The sequence below is a fragment of the Salvelinus fontinalis genome, chromosome 12 (genome assembly GCF_029448725.1).
Source record: "Salvelinus fontinalis isolate EN_2023a chromosome 12, ASM2944872v1, whole genome shotgun sequence".
NCBI classification, from domain to species: domain Eukaryota; kingdom Metazoa; phylum Chordata; class Actinopteri; order Salmoniformes; family Salmonidae; genus Salvelinus; species Salvelinus fontinalis.
In genome coordinates, this window is record NC_074676.1 from 14859804 (window position 1) to 14881402 (window position 21599).

At 43.3% G+C, this 21599-nt stretch overlaps 1 protein-coding gene and 1 long non-coding RNA gene across 2 annotated transcripts; both read right to left on the minus strand.

Annotated features, from left to right (window-relative positions):
• Nucleotides 1–10856: 10856 nt before the first annotated feature.
• On the minus strand, nt 10857–17350 carry tmem263 (transmembrane protein 263). Its single transcript, XM_055939843.1, has 3 exons — nt 17140–17350; nt 13997–14064; nt 10857–13381 (listed from the first exon to the last, which is right to left on the minus strand). The coding sequence occupies exons 2-3, from the start codon at nt 14055–14057 to the stop codon at nt 13083–13085; spliced, it is 360 nt and encodes a 119-aa protein (XP_055795818.1). The 5' UTR covers nt 14058–14064; nt 17140–17350; the 3' UTR covers nt 10857–13082.
• A 1758-nt stretch (nt 17351–19108) lies between these two features.
• On the minus strand, nt 19109–21389 carry LOC129866502 (uncharacterized). The gene is made up of 3 exons (XR_008761490.1): nt 21173–21389; nt 20920–21068; nt 19109–20839 (listed from the first exon to the last, which is right to left on the minus strand). It is a non-coding gene; the product is annotated as an uncharacterized LOC129866502 (long non-coding RNA).
• Nucleotides 21390–21599: the final 210 nt, after the last annotated feature.

Sequence of the window (21599 nt, forward strand, 5' to 3'; positions counted from 1 at the left end):
GGGGTCAAAATGATCACAAGAACGGTGAGCAAAAATCCCAGAACCACACGGGGGGACCTAGTGAATGACCTGCAGAGAGCTGGGACCAAAGTAACAAAGCCTACCATCAGTAACACACTACGCCGCCAGGGACTCAAATCCTGCAGTGCCAGACGTGTCCCTCTGCTTAAGCCAGTACATGTCCAGGCCCGTCTGAAGTTTGCTAGAGAGAATTTGGATGATGTCATATGGTCAGATGAAACCAAAATATAACTTTTTGGTAAAAACTCAACTCGTCGTGTTTGGAGGACAAAGAATGCTGAGTTGCATCCAAAGAACACCATACCTACTGTGAAGCATGGTGGTGGAAACATCATGCTTTGGGGCTGTTTTTCTGCAAAGGGACCAGGACGACTGATCCGTGTAAAGGAAAGAATGAATGGGGCCATGTATCGTGAGATTTTGAGTGAAAACCTTCTTCCATCAGCAAGGGCATTGAAGATGAAACGTGGCTGGGTCTTTCAGCATGACAATGATCCCAAACACACCGCCCGGGAAACGAAGGAGTGGCTTCGTAAGAAGCATTTCAAGGTCCTGGAGTGGCCTAGCCAGTCTCCAGATCTCAACCCCATAGAAAATCTTTGGAGGGAGTTGAAAGTCCGTGTTGCCCAGCAACAGCCCCAAAACATCACTGCTCTAGAGGAGATCTGCATGGAAGAATGGGCCAAAATACCAGCAACAGTGTGTGAAAACCTTGTGAAGACTTACAGAAAATGTTTCTCTGTCATTGCCAACAAAGGGTATATAACAAAGTATTGAGAAACTTTTGTTATTAACCAAATACTTATTTTCCACCATAATTTGCAAATAAATTCATAAAAAATCCTACAATGTGATTTTCTCTCATTTTGTTGGTCATAGTTGAAGTGTACCTATGATGAAAATTACAGGCCTCTCATCTTTAAGTGGGAGAACTTGCACAATTGGTGGCTGACTAAATACTTTTTTGCCCCACTGTATGCAAAGACAGACAGTTCTACACATGTGTCTCAGTTGGTACAAGCAATACAAAGACTTATATGACAACAAAAACATAATGGGTTCAAATGTTTTATTTGGAGTTACAGTACCAGTTTGGACACACCTACTCATGGGTTTTTCTTTATTTTGACTATTTTTTAATAGTGAAGACATCAAAACTATGAAAAACACATATGGAATCATGAAGTAACCAAAAACAGTGTTAAACAAATCAAAATATATTTTATAGTTGAAATTCTGCAAAGTAGCCACCCTTTTGCCTTGACAGCTTTGCACACTCCTGGCATTCTCTCAACTAGCTTCATGAGGTAGTCACCCTTCATGTTGGCCCATTCAACCCCTTGCCTTTTATAATGTCAGTGTGCTGCTGTAACAAAAATCTAAGGTTTTAGGTTTTCTCCTACTGTGATTTCACCTTCAAACAAGTTGTTTGAGGGTAACTGCTTAGCGAAACTGTTAACCAAAACACAGGGCCCTATACATGAGTCACAGAGAGAGCAGTACAGAAATACTTTTGTAAGTATTAATTGAGGACACAGTTGAGGGACAAAACACTAATACAATGTAACAGTACTCTCACATCAAATGCAAGCCAACAATAATAGTTCCCAATCAAGTGGCATGTAATGGCTGCAGCGGAACATACCTGAAAATATATTCTTCAGATTCTCCATGGCTGAGGTTAGCTGACTGTGTTGCATCCCAGCATATTTTACATACGGCAGGTTCAATGGTGTTGATGCCTTGCCTCCAGTCATTGCTGACTTCTGCCAGAGAGTTCTGGATGTCCTTCATGTCCCCCAGGGAGCTGATAGAGGCCTGAACAGACCCCATCTAACTGGGAGTGGATTGCAGCCTGGAGAGTGGGGACAGACAATTGTAAAAGGTTTAGATAGAGTTTACATTAATCAAAAGGGCAGTGGATACACATTCACAGAATGCAGCCAATGTCAAAGCCAAACAAATTATTTTCTACCTTCAGTTGTGGTTCGACTAAAACTCCAGTTCTAACTGGGTGAACAATAAATCATAGGATTTATGTCAGTTGCTAGGTCTTAGCAGATGAATGATTACTTTTCTAAAAATTATGCTAGCTAGCTACTGTTGACTAACCCCATTCCGTACAAATTTGCGCAACCGCGGCATTCAAACGAGGCAGCAATGAAAACTAATGGGACTGTGTTGGCATCAAAAATGAACTACGCATATAGTCAAGCGTTGATTGACATGGTAATGGCCCGATAGTATTGGAGAAGTTTAAAAAACGGACCCCTCTGAGGCTATACGTTAAATTGTGATGTACCATGACGTAACGTACGCATTATGCAACTCATTCTGTGTCGTATAGCCTCTCTCTCTCTATGGCGCTTCTCTCGCAGATTAATAACAAGAAAGGGACAGGGGAAGGGGGATACCTAGTCAATTATTCAACTGAATGCATTCATTTTTTTCATCATCACTGCAAGCCATCATGACTCTCAAAAGTAGCTTTTTACTTCTGAAGATAACTTTAGCGGCGCCCTAAAAATGAGATTCAAATTCGACACAAACCTTCCAATCGGTATGTAATGGTGGCAGTTAGCCTAGTGGTTAGCGCGTTGGGCCAGTAATCGAAAGGTTGCAGGGTTGAATCCCCGAGCGAACAAAATAAAAGTCTGTCGTTCTGCCCCTGAGCAAGGCAGGTTATAACCTGCTGTTCCCCGTGGATGTCGATTAAGGTAGCCCCCGCACCTCTCTGATTTAGAGGGGTTGGGTTACAGGTGGAAGAGGCAAACTGACTGATGACACATTATATAACTCTTTATAGTGTTTTATTAACATTTTAGAGATGATAGGTTGGACAGGTCGGGTGAAAAAAGTAGTTTACCCACATGGCTTGTCTCCCCCTTTCCCTATCACAGTAGGTTTCGCTTCCCCACCCGCCATTTTTAAAAAGACCCGACGCAGCTCATTGCCTTCTACAATCATGCAGAGACGGGCAGCAAGAAGGTCTCATCACTGATTTTTCTGGAAAGGAGAGAAATTGTCCTTTACAATGGTTATCATATTACAGTTGTGAGCTAAAATAAGGTACATTGTACGTTACAGCGCGATGTACAAAAGTGCGATAACTAGCGATGGCTCTATACCGACTGTATGGCAAATAACTTTACCTAATTGATTTTCATAGTTAGCATCAGACTAAAACATTATAGTTACTAACTCTTAATAACAATGACTTGGACAATAGCTTCCAAAAACGTATTACAAAGAAGAAAAAAGCTTGCCAGCTAGCCATAAAAGAAAGACATTTAAACTTACCCGCAATGACAACTAACAGGTGGACATCGCGCAAGTGGTAACCTGGCAATGTACGTTGTGATTGACAGATGGTTGCGCCAGTCAACACGGCCCATGTGAGCTGTCACCAACCAACCAGTGTAGAGTATACTGGTCTATGAAAACCTCATCTGATGTTCCACCTCATTAATTCTGCTGGACGATTTGGCATAGGTAGTTAGCGTTATTCTATTACAGTCACCTTAATAAATACTTTACAAATATATATAAAAAATACATAAAATAAATTGTTTTTATGTACCATTTTGGGAAATTACTAATGCTACTGTCCCCACTACAACAAATACATGTCATTTTGTACTTGAAACATTTAACTGAAATACTGTAGAATACCATTAATTCCTATGAAGGATTGCTTCTACTGGGGATTGGAGTCGCATTTCAATGGCTTACAAAGGGAAAAGCCGTCACATTGAGGACACCGACGTCTTGCCACTGGACAAGCTAAACACCTCCCGTTTTGAAGATAACAATGCCACCGACGCAGGCTGCTCCCGAGAACTGTGGGCTCACATTCTCTGTGGCCAACGTAAAACATTTAAGCGTGTTAACGCTCGCTAGGCTGCCGGCCCAGACGGTATCCTTAGCCACATCCTCAGAGCATGCGCAGACCAGCTGGCTGGAGTGTTTACGGACATAAACTCCATCAACGTTAACAAAATGAAGGAGCTGATCGTGGACTTCAGGAGACGAAAGAGGGAGCACGACCCCATCCACATCGACGGGGTTGCAGTGGAGAAAGTGAAAAGTGATTTTCTTGGCTCCAGCGACACAATCCCTCTATTGACTGGGCTACTGGTGCCATTGTGGGCTGGAGCCCGTCCTGCCACACTCATTGCCTGAAGTCAGCTCTGCCTGCCCCGGGACGTCTTCCTGGGGGCTTGGAAACTGCCCCGGACCTTTCCGCCAGCCCCGCGGAGTACCAGGACCTCCGGGAGGGGTTCAGTAAGGCCCGGGCCACTTCGCTTCTGCAGCACTGACCGGTATCCAGATGCGCTGGCTTGACCTGTCTTACAGTTCTTTGTCTCCTTTTTCCAGAAGGTTCGACCTTGGGCAGGGGATTCCAGTACCTGGTTGACTGGGAGGGTTATGGACCGAAGGAGAGGTTTGGGTCTTACCTTAAACGTGATAATACCAGGCAGTGTCAGAGGAAGGTCCTAAAAATTGTCAAAGACTCCAGCTACCCTAGTCATAGACTGTTCTCTCTGCTACCACACGGCAACCAGTACCGGAGCACCAAGTCTAGGTCCAAGAGGCTTCTAAACAGCTTCTACCCCCAAGCCATGAGACTCCTGAACATTTAATCAAATGGCTACCCAGACTACTTGCATTGCCTCCCCACCTTCCCCTCTTTTACACTGCTGCTACTCTGTTATTATCTATGCATAGTCACTTTAATAACTCTACCTACATCAAATCAAACTTTATTTGCCACATGCACTTAATACAAGTGTAGACTTTACTGTGAAATGCTTACTTACAAGCCCTTAACCAACTGTGCAGTTCAAGAAAAATAAATTATTTACGAAGTAGGCTAAAATAAAAAGTAACACAATAAGAATAACGAGGCTATATACAGGGGGCACCGGTACCGAGTCAGTGTGCAGAGGTACAGGCTAGTTGAGGTAATCTGTACATGTAGATGGGGGCGAAGTGACTATGCATAGATAAACAAACAGCAAGTAGCAGCAGTGTACAAGAGGGGAGGGGGGTGTCAATGTAAATTGTCTGATGCGATTGCAGAGAAAACAGTCTATAACTTGGGTGACTGGAGTCTCTGACAATTTTATGGGCTTTCCTCTGACACCGCCCATTATATAGGTCCTGGATGTTAGGAAGCTTGGCCACAGTGATGTACTGGGCCGTTCGCACTACCCTCTGTAGCGCCTTACGGTCAGATGCCGAGCAGTTGCCATACCAGGCGGTGATACAACCGGTCAGGATGCTCTCGATGGTGCAGCTGTAGAACCTCTTGAGGATCTGGGGGACCATGCCAAATCTTTTCAGTCTCCTGAGGGGGAGGCCAGGCAGTTGACGTGTACCTATGATAAAAATTACAGACCTCTACATGCTTTGTAAGTAGGAAGAACTGCAAAATCGGCAGTTTCAAATACTTGTTCTCCCCACTGTATATATAATATACACACACGTCAAAAATTATTGCCCACTACATCGCCGTGAAAACTGTGCTCATGGGCACACAAATGCAAAATAATGTTGGTCTATGCCATTGCAAAAACAAATTCTAACCGAGAGTGAACTATATGCTTACTGTTATTAATGTATACTTGGATCGATTGGATGGGCATTGGTGATTAGCTGTAGGCTAGTGATAGTCGACCATCAGCTGACCCAGGAGGAAAAAAATAAAATAAACTACTTCTAGGGGGAGTGATGAGCTCTACAGCAGTCTCTCACAACTCAATCACTGGTTGAGAACTGTTTTCTGCCCCTCTCAAAAGATAGAATTTGTAGATAATTGGCCCTCTTTCTGGGACTCACCCACAAACAGGACCAAGCCTGGCCTGCTGAGGAGTGACGGACTCCATCCTAGCTGGAGGGGTGCTCTCATCTTATCTACCAACATAGACAGGGCTCTAACTCCTCTAGCTCCACAATGAAATAGGGTGCAGGCCAGGCAGCAGGCTGTTAGCCAGCCTGCCAGCTTAGTGGGGTCTGCCACTAGCACAGTCAGTGTAGTCAGCTCAGCTATCCCCATTGAGACCGTGTCTGTGCCTCGACCTAGGTTGGGCAAAACTAGACATGGCGGTGTTCGTCTTAGCAATCTCACTAGGATAATGACCTCCTCCATTCCTGCCATTATTGAAAGAGATCGTGATACCTCACATCTCAAAATAGGGCTACTTAATGTTAGATCCCTCACTTCAAAGGCAGTTATAGTCAATGAACTAATCACTGATCATAATCTTGATGTGATATATCTGACTGAAACATGGCTTAAGCCTGATGAATTTACTGTGTTAAATGAGGCCTCACCTCCTGGTTACACTAGCGACCATATCCCCATGCACCCCGCAAAGGCGGAGGTGTTGCTAACATTTACGATAGCAAAATTTCAATTTACAAAAAAAAAAAAGACGTTTTCATCTTTTGAGCTTCTAGTCATGAAATCTATGCAGCCTTCTCAATCACTTTTTATGGCTACTGTTTACAGGCCTCCTGGGCCATATACAGCGTTCCTCACTGAGTTCCCTGAATTCCTATCAGACCTTGTAGTCATAGCAGATAATATTCAAATTTTTGGTGAATTTAATATTCACATGGAAAAGTCCACAGACCCACTCCAAAAGGCTTTCGGAGCCATCATCGACTCAGTGGGTTTTGTCCAACATGTCTCTGGACCTACTCACTGTCACAGTCATACTCTGGACCTAGTTTTGTCCCATGGAATAAATGTTGGTAGATCTTAATGTTTTTCCTCATAATCCTGGACTATCGGACCACCATTTTATTACGTTTGCAAATCACAACAAATAATCTGCTCAGACCCCAACCAAGGAGCATCAAAAGTCGTGCTATAAATTCTCAGACAACACAAAGATTCCTTGATGCCCTTCCAGACTCCCTCTGCCTACCCAAGGACGTCAGAGGACAAAAATCAGTTAACCACCTAACTGAGGAACTCAATTTAACCTTGCGCAATACCCTAGATGCAGTTGCACCCCTAAAAACATTTGTCATAAGAAACTAGCTCCCCGGTATACAGAAAATACCCGAGCTCTGAAGCAAGCTTCCAGAAAAGTGGAACGGAAATGGCGCCACACCAAACTGGAAGTCTTCTGACTAGCTTGGAAAAACAGTACCGTGCAGTATCGAAGAGCCCTCACTGCTGCTCGATCATCCTATTTTTCCAACTTAATTGAAGAAAATAAGAACAATCCTAAATTTATTTTTGATACTGTCGCAAATTTAACTAAAAAGCCGCATTCCCCAAGTGAGGATGGCTTTCACTTCAGCAGTAATAAATTCATGAACTTCTTTGAGGAAAAGATCATGATCATTAGAAAGCAAATTACAGACTCCTCTTTAAATCTGCGTATTCCTCCAAAGCTCAGCTGTCCTGAGTCTGCACAACTCTGCAGGGACCTAGGATCAAGAGAGACACTTAAGTGTTTTAGTACTATATCTCTTGCCACGATGAAAATAATCATGGCCACTAAACCTTCAAGCTGCATACTGGACCCTATTCCAACTAAACTACTGAAAGAGCTGCTTCCTGTGCTCGGCCCTCCTATGTTGAACATAATAAACGGCTCTCTATCCACCAGATGTGTACCAAACTCACTAAAAGTGGCAGTAACAAAGCCTCTCTTGAAAAAGCCAAACGTTGATCCAGAAAATATAAAAAACTAAATCGGCCTATATCGAATCTTCCATTCCTCTCAAAAAAAAATGTAAAAGCTGTTGCGCAGCAACTCACTGCCTTCCTGAAGACAAACAATGTATACGAAATGCTTCAGTCTGGTTTTAGACCCCATCATAGCACTGAGACTGCACTTGTGAAGGTGGTAAATGACCTTTTAATGGCGTCAGACCGAGGCTCTGCATCTGTCCTCGTGCTCCTAGACCTTAGTGCTGCTTTTGATACAATCGATCACCACATTCTTTTGGAGAGATTGGAAACCCAAATTGGTCTACAGGTTTAGATCTTATCAGTTTTTCTCTGTGAATGGTTTGTCCTCTGACAAATCAACTGTACATTTCGATGTTCCTCAAGGTTCCGTTTTGGGACCACTATTGTTTTCACTATATATTTTACCTCTTGGGGATGTCATTCGAAAACATAATGTTAACTTTCACTGCTATGCGGATGACACACAGCTGTACATTTCAATGAAACATGGTGAATCCCCAAAATTGCCCTCGCTGGAAGTCTGTGTTTCAGACATAAGGAAGTGGATGGCTGCAAACATTCTACTTTTAAACTCGGACAAAACAGAGATGCTTGTTCTAGGTCCCAAGAAACAAAGAGATCTTCTGTTGAATCTGACAATTAATCTTGATGGTTGTAAAGTCGTCTCAAATAAAACTGTGAAGGACCTCGGCGTTACTCTAGACCCTGATCTCTCTTTTGACGAACATATCAAGACTGTTTCAAGTACAGCTTTTTCCCATCTACGTAACATTGCAAAAATCAGAAAGTTCTGTCCAAAAATTATGCAGAAAAATGAATCCACGCTTTTGTTACTTCTAGGCCATACTTTCCGGCCATAAACTTCAGTTAGTGCTAAATACGGCTGCTAGAATCCTGACTAGAACCCAAAAATGTGATCATATTACTCCAGTGCTAGCCTCCCTACACTGGTTTCCTGTTAAGGGAAGTGCTGATTTCAAGGTTTTACTGCTAACCTACAAAGCATTACATGGGCTTGCTCCTACCTATCATTCCGATTTGGTCCTGTCGTACATACCTACACGTACGCACGGTCACAAGACGCAGGCCTCCTAATTGTCCCTAGAATTTCTAAGCAAACAGCTGGAGGCAGGGCTTTCTCCTATAGAGCTCAATTTTTATGGAATGGTCTGCCTACCCATGTGAGAGACGCAGACTCTGTCTCAACCTTTAAGTCTTTACTGAAGACTCATCTCTTCAGTGGGTCATATGATTGAGTGTAGTCTGGCCCAGGAGTGTGAAGGTGAACGGAAAGTCTCTGGAGCATCGAACCGCACTTGCTGTCTCTGCCTGGCCCGTTCCCCTCTCTCCACTGGGATTCTCTGCCTCTAACCCTATTACAGGGACTGAGTCACTGGCTTACTGGTGCTCTTTCATGCCGTCCCTAGGAGGGGTGCGTCACTTGAGTGGGTTGAGTCACTGACGTGATCTTCCTGTCTGGGTTGGCGCCCGCCCTTGGGTTGTGCCGTAGCGGAGATCTTTGTGGGCTATACTCGGCCTTGTCTCAGGATGGTAAGTTGGTGGTTGAAGATATCCCTCTAGTGGTGTGGGGGCTGTACTTCGGCAAAGTGGGTGGGGTTATATTCTTCCTGTTTGGCCCTGTCGAGGGGTATCTTCGGATGGGGCCACAGTGTCTCCTGACCCCTCCTGTCTCAGCCTCCAGTATTTATGCTGCAGTAGTTTATGTGTCAGGGGGCTAGGGTCAGTTTGTTATATCTGGAGTACTTCTCCTGTCTTATCCGGTGTCCTGTGTGAATTTAAGTATGCTCTCTCTAATTCTCTCTTTCTCTCTCTCGGACCTGAGCCCTAGGACCATGCCCCACGACTACCTTTCCCCAGTTCACCTGGCAGTGCTGCTGCTCCAGTTTCAACTGTTCTGCCTGTGGCTATGGAACCCTGACCTCTTCACCGGACGTGCTACCTGTCCCAGACCTGCTGTTTTCAACTCTCTAGAGACAGCAGGAGCGGTAGAGATACTCTTAATGGTCGGCTATGAAGAGCCAACTGACATTTACTCCTGAGGGGCTGACTTGCTGCACCCTCGACAACTACTGTGATTATTATTTGACCATGCTGGTCATTTATGAACGTTTGAACATCTTGGCCATGTTCTGTTATAATCTCCACCCGGCACAGCCAGAAGAGGACTGGCCACCCCTCATAGCCTGGTTCCTCTCTAGGTTTCGTCCTAGGTTCTGGCATGTCTAGGGAGTTTTTCATAGCCACCGTGCTTCTACACCTGCATTGCTTGCTGTTTGGGGTTTTAGGCTGGGTTTCTGTACAGCACTTTGAGATATCAGCTGATGTAAGGGCTATATAAATACATTTGTGGCCGCGGACGGCACGGAGAACACCAATACACCTGAAAAACAATGAGCACTCTAAACAGCTGATTGATTTATCATCGTTTGCTTTCGTCAAAGGAGAAATCTAATACATTGGAATATTAGGCAATTTATCAAGATGCAAGGCCAACAAATTGTAAAAATTAGTAAGTACAAAGGAAAATCTATGCGTTTAAAAGCTCAGCTGAGGCCGAAATTCAGCACTACTGAGTGAACAGTGCTGCTATAGAATTCTACAGTACCATTCGTGGACAGCAAGACTTCATGCAGCCACATAATAAACTGTTTAAATCATTATTTTCATATTTACCAATATAAAACATATGTACCACTGCATTTTAAACAAAGAATGGTTCAATTAGTATTATGTAGGAGGCCTCAGCCAAAATGTTACTTTTATTGCATGTAGGAGAGCTAATGCCTCATTCAAGGAAGTTGAGCACCCAGCCCCCCTGTAATTTGTAGCCTGCTTGAAAGGATTGGATAGCTGTTATCAGGGAAAGGTGGCACTACTACCAATTTAGGCATGATCTTATTTGCAGGCTAGGTGGGCCCACTGCTGTATTGGCTAAACACACACCTTTTAGATTAGTGAATGGAGGAGTAAGGCGCTAGAGGAGGCTACTGAAAGTCATCTCTGCAGTGCTGACTAGCCAAACAAATAGGAACCACAATTGAGTAGCCTAGTTCTTATTCACGTCGTCAAACTTTTAATGACAAACAAGCAAAACGATAGATCTGATGAAAAAGGCTGATTTATTTATTATAAAAATGATATTGAAATACGAGTTCAATTCCACCTTCAGCACATTGACAGGACACCCAATAAGAAATCCCTTAAATTGTAGAAGGATCAGCCTTAAATCCCTCAGCCTTAACTCCTGTATCCAGCAGTCAACGCGTGGAATGAACGAAAGGTTCATGAAATATTGCGGTGAAAACTGGAAAGGCGATTTTTGAAGGAGACAAATCCTGAACAAAATAAATATCCACGTTAAAGGTGTAGCCTACACACCAATGTTTTGTGGCACAGTGCACTCCACTTTTAAAGAATCCACTGATTAATAGTGAAATCCTTTGATAGAGCACTATATGAAAAATATGAATACATTGTATTTCTAATACCTATAACATAAGGCAACGCCTTGAATGTATTCAAAAATGTATAACGCTAAAATAGCCTAGTTTTTTTTGTTGTTGCCAGTAATACAATACACTGTGTAGACAAAACATTAAGGACACCTTCCTAATATTGAGTTGCACACCCCCCTTTGCCCTAAAAACAACCTCATAGGGGCATGGACACTACAAGGTGTCGAAAGTGTTCTACAGGGATGCAGGCCCATGTTGACTCTAATGCTTCCCACAGGTGTGTCAAGTTGGCTGGATGTCCTTTGCATTTCTTGACAAACCGGTACACCTTGCACCTACTACCATATCCTGTTCAAAGGCACCTAAATCTTGTCTTGCCCATTCACCCTCTGAGTGGCACACACATACTATCCAAGTCTCAATTGTCTCATGGCTTTAAAAAAAATATTTCTTTAACCCGTCTCCTCCCCTTCCTCTACATTGATTGAAGTGGATTTTACAGGTGACATCAATAAGGGATCAGACTGACCAGGTGAAAGCTATGTCAAGGAAAGAGCAGGTGTCCTTAATGTATTGTACACGCAGTGTATGTGGACTACAAGTAGTTCAGGCTATCGTGTTGGAATAAGGCACCTTGTTGTAAAGTGAAAGAACAAAAGAAAGCGAGAGAAAGGGCAGTGACAGAGCTCTGTGATTCAGCGCAGCATCAGTGAAAACATTCATTCCATACCATTAAAGGGTAAACGCATCCTAAAACTACTCTGTCCTTGAAAAACATGAGTACATTACTCGCACCAGAGAGAACTCTCAGAAGAAACATTTTAATGGAAAATGTCCCCTTTAGAGAATTTCCCTGGTGGATGAAAAAAGAAATCCCCCCAGAATGAAAAAAAAATCCCCATCACATCTGGAACGGGGAGTTTGAGATTCAAATCATATACTTAACAGCAGAAGGGGAAAAATGAAAACAATTTCCACAAGCATAAACATCTAGCCAGGAACATTGACTTCCTGAGCAGAGTGTTTAGTCCCCCATAGCCCTGGCAGGCAGCATTAAAATCCCAGAGTGCCACGGTAATTCTCAGGGAGCAGAGGGAGAGTGATGAGTGTTGTTGTGGGAGAGGGCACCAAAGCTGGGCTGCTGGGCCCCAGAGGCAGAGTCAGTAATCTCAGAAACAGAATCAATCAAAGAGATGGAGTGGAGCCATCAACTCCCCGCCATTACCGACGCTTTTTGCTACAAGGCGCTGCCTCGGTTGTTGGAACAGCCCGGTGCTGGCTTCTTCAATCTGAACCCCGCCACAGCCCGGGGATCACGGTGGTAAACCCCCCCCCCCCATGAGCTCCTCTTTATTTTCTGCCAGAGGTGCCGGGCTAGTCATTGATCACTGATTGTCTGACTGCCAGGTGACGTTCAAGTTTTCAACAAACACAGCAATGAACATGAACAGCGCCTAAACATGGTAAAAATCTTCACGGCATGTTTATTCAACAGTGGCCGAGAGATGGAACAAATATTACGCAATAAAATAGGCCTAATGTTTTCTTGGTTGGCTTCGATCTACAGTAAATACAACATTCAGTCAGTCATTTCATATTTCAACAGTTTGAGGCACTGCTTTATATTACAGACAAAGATGGGTGGGGTGGCCCCTGCACTGCTAAACAGAAAACCCCGTATTTAATCTCGCCCTCAGTGGCCAGGCCACATAATATGGGAGTGGTCCATAGACACTCGTGAATCAGTGTCGAGCCCTCCATGAAAAGTGAATACACACGACATTGTTGGATTCCTCCGTAGCCCTCCAGACTGTAGGCGGATCAGACACGACATGCACGATACCCAAAATGGCACTGTCTTCCGCCCCTCCTCAATCAGACTTGTCCTTTTTCTTGCCCCCTCCAATAGGAACTTTACTGGCTACCGCTGAGCCTACTGCGGACACGCCTCCTGCTACAGCACACACCCCTCCTTTCACCAGCCCCACCCCGATGCCGGGTACAGCGGCCACCGAGGTGACAGCAGTCTTGGTCAGGTCGAAGCTCTTCCCTCCTATCCAGGCCACCCCACCCACAGTGGCTCCCACGGCACCTTTAGTGACACTGAAGAGGCCGCCGGTCACTCTGGAGAACATGCCTGGCTGGGGTGCGGGGTGATCCTTGTTGCCGTCTGATGAGAGACAATAGGGTGTTAGTGTTGAGAGAAGTTAAGCAGAGGAACACAAAGTAACTTCCCCAGCTTATGGTAAATGTTCTCCGTTCCATACTGCACAGAATGATGAAAGTTTGTGTCAAACCATGACTTCTGCTTAGAATTGGCCATTATGACCAAATTATACAGTAATAGCCCCAGTAGAAAGCTAAAACTAAAAATAGTAATGACGGCCCTCAATAGCCCTCATTGCTTTGAATGACAAAATAATCCGTGTGTGGTGGGCTAGACAGAAACTGTAGAACCACTAACAGTGTAGAAGATGGAACGGTAATGCCACCTAGTGGTACACAAATAGAAAACACTTCAGACAGAGATCCTTACTTCTAATTTGTGCGGAAATTAAAATCTGACGCCGATGATGTGGACGTCAATTAAGGCAGTCCCCCACACCTCTCTGATTCAGAGGGGTTGGGGTAAATGCGGAAGACACATTTTGGTTGAATGCATTCAGTTGTGCAACTGACTAAGTATCCCCTTTACATTACTGAGTGTCAGTGTACATTTAAAAAAAATCTATGTCCATTCAATGTTCATCAGCATGTGAGTGGCCACTAAGGAGACTGAACTGACCTGCTGAAGGCTCATCTTTGAGGTATGCTGGGACTTCATCCTGCTGCTCACGTTGACTCATCTTCCCTCTAGGCAAGAGAGAAAACAGGTAGTCAACCAATTCCTCAATATTATCTCTTCAGTATTCCCAAATGAGGCACCAGTCTCTGAAGGACTGTAGAGAAACATTTTCCGTCTGGCAGTTAGAATGGCTAGTTCTTGAAAAACAAGATGGAGAATGATTGCTCATAGGCCTAACCATTCCTCAGTCTGACTTCATGGGTGTGCTGCCTGCTTCTAACACCACCAAACAATGCAGTCCCTGTTTACTGTTGAAGCGCAGGATAAGCAGAGTTAGAACACTCAGTGAAGGAATACTGGGCCTGATTGAGACAGCCTAATCATCTGTTTTCCCCCTGGCTGTCTCAGCTATGTTCAACTCAACAAGATAAAAAAATTAAAGAACTGAATTTCTGATTAAGAACTGATTAAATTGATTTCACTCAAGCATTGCTGTTTTTTTTGCCTGACGGACTGCACCACCTGCAAAGTAGGCTCAACAAAAACCTTTCAAGACCAGAGTGGCAAGTCATAACTGCATCAGTTATGACTTGCCGCGGCAATGTAACATCCATAGTGTAGGAAAAGTTTTTGTAAAACATGCACCTTAGGCTACATCGGATCAACTTGCTCTGTAATGATAACTTTCATCAAGGTTTTATTTTGTTTATAATAGGTTTCTCTTTCCATTGTCAGTATCCTCTCACGTTTAGCGGTATGATATCCATAACGGTTGTGGATGTGATGGATATTGGTGCATCCTCTATTTCGCCAATATTTAGAAGTCCACTTTTTGGGGTATACCGTCTCCAAGGGGCACTACTATACACACACAAAAAGGTGTGATTTTGATATGATACTAATGCAAAGACATGTCAGCCTTTATTCTTAGTAGAAAAGTCTTGAACAGTCAACATGACCATTATATGCTTGCTGAGGGCCTTTGAACATTCTCATAAGCCTAATTACAATGTTGAAATGCATGTGCTGCTCAACAGCCCAGCTACGTGCATGTAGCCTATTATAGGCCTATGTGGCAGTAAAAATGGCATCAAACTGAACTTCACACTACAGTAGCCAGCAGATCCGACCAGCTTGCCTACAGCTGCACTATGGTCGGACAGCTTTCCTGTGTAGATTAATAAAACAATGCGGAGCAGGTGTGAGACGTGGCTTGGAGAACGTACCTCAATCCAGTGATGGGAAATGGGGTGTACTCAGAACTGTCCCATTATCCCAACTTTTACACCGAGAATACTGAACTGCTAGTTAAGTAAACTGCCCTTTTCATCTTCATGCTAGCTAGCAGTAGCCACAGCAGCCATTATGGAATGACATGTCGCACTGAACAACAAAGGAGCTGATTGGCTGACAATGCCATTCCAAAATTGCTGCTGCAGCTTCTGCCACCTAGCATGAGGACTAAATAGTTTTTTCCAGAAATTAGCAATCTTCTCTGTATAACAGTTGGGATAATGGGCCAATTCAGAGTACAATGCATTTCTCATCCGTGGATTGAGGTACGCTTTCCGAGCCATATCTCGTGCTGGCTCCGCATTGTCTTGGGGTGCTTTCGTAAAATTCACCCTGGCTACACAAATTTCAGAGCACTCTCGTCTGAATGTACCAGAGTGCAGAATAACTGACGAATTTACGAACCCTCAACACCCGTTGAATATGGCCAGTGTCAGTAAACGTTGGCAAAAAAAGCATAATTAAATTGATGCAAACAGCACAGTTAGTCACCAACACTCTGGATAACATGAAAACAGCCTAACCAGCTCCGCTAAGGCGAGTAAAATGGTCAGAGTGAGATATTCTCTAATTTGGGTCAGGAAGTAGCTAGCAAGTTGACCAACGTTAGCTTGGGTGCTTGATTGATGCGAGGTCAGAGCACTCAGATAGGCCAGAATTTACAAACAGTCTGACAACGCTCTGAATTAAGAACGCCTCTCTGGCACTCCAGTTTAAATTTGAGAAGCATTTCACTACACCCGCAATAACATCTGGTAAATGTGTGTATGTGACCCATAAAATTTGATTTACAGACACACCTTTAATCTACACAGGAAGGCTGTCCTACCCTAGTACTTGCTTAGCTGTAAGCAAGTGGGTTGAATCTTCTGGCTAACACTACAGTAAACTATGCTAGTCTACCTTAGTCTATAAGCAAACTTTGCTCTCCATGTCCCCGCATTGCACACTCACAGATACATCATTGTGTAAAATATTTTATTAGACTATCCTTAGGCAAAGTACTAGAATGGAAATTAGAAATGGACCAACACATACTTACGTGCTGGCTAAAGTACATTCATTACACAATAAAAGGGTTTGATTGTCAATTGTATTCAGTAAGCGACAACCGAAAACAGTTTATATGTCCACCCAGTAGGCATATAACGTCAGATAGCCATGCGGTCATTAATCTAGAGTCAGTCGACCCAATTTGTGGAAAATCAATTGATATGGTTCTTGAAGTTGAAGGTGTGGAGTTAGAGTTAATTTAGTTATATTAGCTAAATATCAAACTTATAGTACTAACGTCAGCTAGCTAGTTAAAATAGCTGTGCCCATGATAAACATACAAAATATGTTCAATTTAAAATTGTTCCGAGTTATCTACGTTATGGATTACTGAGTGACGACGTGGCAACAGGCTACCCAGTCCAACTGAGTTGACATTTGGCAACTAGCTGTGTAGCTAAAATAGCAACCACTAGCATATACTGTTAACTAAATTAGGAACATGTTTTAGCAAAATATACTCTCTCATTCACTTCGATTTTAAACTCCACTTGCTATGTGAAACACTTTTCTTTAGGAGCGCAAGGGCGAAAAACAACAACCAACTTTTAGCTAGCTAAGTCACTCATCTCGACTGAAGCTGCATGGCTAGCTAACGTTAGCTAGCTACTAGATAATTAGAACACTAGTTAGCTAACTAACGATAATTTGGTAGTTGGAGATGACTTAATGTAGCGCAAAATGCCTTTCTATTTAAATTGTGTAATAACACAAAATAGTTGGAGTTTACATAAATCGATATGATTGTTTTAGCTAAATAATATAGCTAGCGTTATGTTAGCCAATTTACAACGTACCTTGCTGTTTGTGTGTCTGTTATCTCTGACTCTGACACCGCGGCTACCCAGCTGCCATCAGCAACTTTTCTTTTGAGAGTAACAGTAGCCAGGCATTAGCCAGTAAACTACAAGCTTTGTTTCCACCCCCAGCCAGAAAGGTGACAATATCTGCATTTATACTGAACAACAATACAAACGCAACATTTTAATGAGTTACACTTCATAGAAGGAAATCAGTCAATTTAAATAAATTCATTAGGCCCTAATCTATGGATTGCACATGACTGGACAGGGGAGCAGCCATGGGTGGGCGCCCCCACCCACTGGGGTCCCAGGCCCAGCCAATCAGAATGCGTTTCTTCCACACAAAAGGGCGTTATTAGAAACAAAAAATACTCCTCAGTACCCTTTCTTAGACGATCCCGCAGGTAAAGAAGCCGGATGTGGAGGTCCTGGGGCTGGATTCACAAAACCTTCTTAAGAATACATTTATTCTTAACTGCCATTTTTTCCAAAGTTGCTATTCCTCAATAAAGTTGTTGGAAATGTTTTACCTAAATTTCTTCCGAAGAAAAAAGTTAAGTGGGATTCTTGAAAATAATCCTTCAGGATTTCTTCTTGGAAATGTACTTAACTTTAGGATAGCTAAACTCTTGTCTTGAGATGAATGGATACATTTCTTGCGCCACAGACGCAGTTGGCTACCGGATATTTAAATACAGCAAGAATAGAAATTAAACACGCATTATACTAGTAATTAGTAATATATTACAAAATTCTAAAAGTGTTAAATAGCTAGCGCTATCTCGTCACCATCTCTATGATGGACGACACCTTCTCCTCCAGCTGGTCCACATTAATGGTCTCTCAGCACCCTTCTTAGCAGCCTACTTGATGTCGGACCACTTCTTTTTTACGGTGTCACTGTCCCTTGCCATACCCCCGACGGCAGACAGACTTGGCCACTCTCGCCCATCCTTTCTTTTTGGTCTCTTCAGTGACCCCGCAGTTATCAAATCTCCCCAACAGCAACCTTTTCCTGGCTGCTATTTCCTTCACCATCACTTCAATCTTTTTTCTTGGTTATCCATTTTTGATATAGCTAGTCTGATGGCTATAATATGTGAAAAATAATGAAATAACCAAAGCCGATCATCCCTGTCACAGGCTTTTTTTTTTATTGGTTTCAAGCACGTCACTAATGTCAATGCCACATAAGATTTTGACGACGTTCCTAAGAAAACTACGAATTCCTATGAACATTTTGAGGAATTGCATTTACGAACTCTTATGAACTTCCTATTTTTTTCCTTAAGAAACTTCTTGCGTTTTTTCGTAAATAAAGTTTTGTGAATCTGGCCCCTGGGCTGCCGTGGTTACATGTGGTCTACGGTTGTGAGGCCGGTTGGATGTTCTGCCAAATTCCCTAAAATTACATTGGAGGCAGTTTATGGTAGAGAAATTAACAATCAATTATCTGGCAACAGCTGTGTTGGACATTCCTGCAGTCAGCATGTCAATTGCACGCACCCACAAAACTTGAGACATCTGTGGCATTGTTTTGTGTGACAAAACTGCACATTGTAGAGTGGCCTTTTGTCCCCAGCACAAGGTGCACCTGTGTAATGATCATGCTGTTTAATCAGCTACTTGACATGCCACACCTGTCAGATGGATTATCTTGGCAAAGGAGAAATGCTCACTAACCGGGATGTAAACAAATGTGTGCACAATTGGAGATGTATTTTTGTGCATATGGAATATTTCTGGGATCTTTTTTCAGCTCAAGAAAATTAGGAACAAGACTTTACATAGAAGGCTGGTGTAACCCAGTGTCTGGGTTTCCAGGAGACGTTGACTATTGCGATCCTTGATTCAACCCTTATTCTGGTTGACAGTTTACTACATCGTGTCATGACAAGCATTTCGCTACACCATCAAGAGCTGCGAAAAGCATATGTGACAAAATTTGACACTCAGTCTGGTGGCACAATTTTCCACCATAGGCCTATTAGCCATACATTTTATTGGTCTTTGAGAAAGGTTATGCTTATTTATGCATCTCTACAAAGAACTGGGAAATGTATCGGTTATTATACTGACACTTCAGACGCCACATCTCAAATAATGTTAATCAGTCAAATATTGGACAATGTAACACCTACTCCATGTGTAACAGTTTAACTTTAGTCCGTCCCCTCGACCCGGGCGCGAACCAGGGACCCTCTGCACACATCAACAACTGACACCCACGAAGCATCGTTACCCATCGACCCTTACAGAGCAAGGGGAACCAGTACTTCAAGGTCTCAAAGAGAGTGATGTCACCGTTTGAAAGGCTATTAGCGCACACCACCGCTAACTATCTAGCCATTTCACATCAGTTACACATGTGCAGGTTGTGTTCCCATTGACAACAATGCTTGATTTACACTAGTCAGATATGAAGTTGATCCTCCCCATTTACAGTTTAGATACACCATTTGGCTTAAATACAGTCAGGTGCAGTCAATGCACACAAAATGTTACTTGCAGATGTACCAACAATTCTTGTTGTCATGTCAATTGCTAATCTTCTTTTAGTATGCAAATTAGCCTACCACCCCCAAAGTTGAGACACCATCCAAAGTTGAGACACCTTATTGTAATTATACACAGCCACTCCTGACAAGTTCCAAACCATCATACATGTATCAATAAATAAATCCAATGTATTAAAAAAAAGCATGAATTCAAATGCTTGGAGTTATTATAATTAGACAAGGGGCTGAAGTATAAAAATGAATTGGAGGCAAATTTAGTATTCATCTTCCTCCTCACAACCATCACCAGGGTCTACCCCCACCGCCTCATAATCATTCTCCAGAGCAGCCATGTCCTCTCTGGCCTCAGAACTCCCCTTCCTCCACCCACATACCAGTGCACAAAGGCCCGCTTGGCATACATCAGGTCAAACTTGTGGTCCAGACGACTCAAAGCCTCTGCACCTTGGCCAGATCACCCCCAGGCACAACAGTAGGCGGCTGGTAGTTGATCCCTACCTTGAATCCTGTGGGACACCAATCCACAAATTGAATGGATTTGCAAGTCTTGATGTGGGCGATGGATGCGTTGACATCTTTGGACACCACATCACCACGGTACAGCAAGCAGCAAGCCATGTACTTTCCAAGCCTGGGATCACACTTTACCATCTGGTTAGCCGGCTCAAAGCAGGCACTTGTGATCTCAAGAACAGAGAGTTGCTCATGATAGGCCCTTTCTGCTGAGATGGGAGCATAAGTGACCAGGGGGAAGTGGATACGGGGGTAAGGTACCAGGTTGATCTGAAACTGTCAGGTCCACATTGAGTGCACCATCAAAGCACAGAGAGGCAGTGATTGAGGAGACAATCTGGGCAATGAGGCAATTCAGATGGGTATAAGCTGGACGCTCCACACAAAGATTACACTTGCATATGTCAAAGATGGCAATCATTATCCATCATGAAAGAGCAATCTGAGTGCTCTAGAGTGGTGTGTGTGGTCCGCATGGAGTTGTAGGGCTCCACAACTGCTGTAGACACCTGGGGCACAGGGTAGACAGAGAACTCCAGTTTGGACTTCTTGCCGTAATCTACAGACAGACGCTCCATCAACAGCGAAGCAAAGCCTGAGCCAGTACCACCCCCAAAACTATGGAAGATTAGGAAGCCTTGTAGTCCAGGGCATTGGTCTGCCTGAGAAAATTCACACATTAAACCATTTATCCAAATTTCACCATACAGGGACTTGCAATTAGACATTCAGAGCCACTCACCATTTTACACATTATGTTCAGTACAGACTCCACAATCTCCTTTCCAATAGTGTAATGGCCACGTGCATAGTTATTGGCAGCTTCCTCCTTGCCACTGATGAGTTGTTCAGGGGGATACAACTGATGGTAGTGTCCGTTCCTTATCTCATCTAGAATAAATTATATTGACACATGCAGAAAGGCACAAAATAAAACTACACAGCACAAAATTCCAGATGTTGTGGATCATGCTATTGAAATACATCTTCCATACCCACAACTGTAGGCTTCAAATCTATGAAGACAGCCCTGGGAACATGTTTCCCACCTCCAGTCTCACTGAAGAAGGTACCAAATGAGGAGTCAGCCAGGGATGCAGTTCTGGACTCATGTATTCTTCAATCTGGATGGAAACCATGCTCCAGGCAATACAACTCCCAACATGCATTGCCCATCTGGATACCTGCTTGGCCGATGTGTACAGAATGGACTCCCTCTGTCAACAATAAATAATTGGATGTCATATCCATATCAGTTACCATTTTCAAATTTGCTATACTGCGTGTTGTAGCCCAACTATTGAGGTTCAATTACAGGGAAAGTAGGGCTCATAACACATTTTTTAGGAGATTACATAAATACTAGTGCAAACATAACTCCAGAGAAAAGCTCAAGAGGTACCATTTGAAAAGGCCATTATA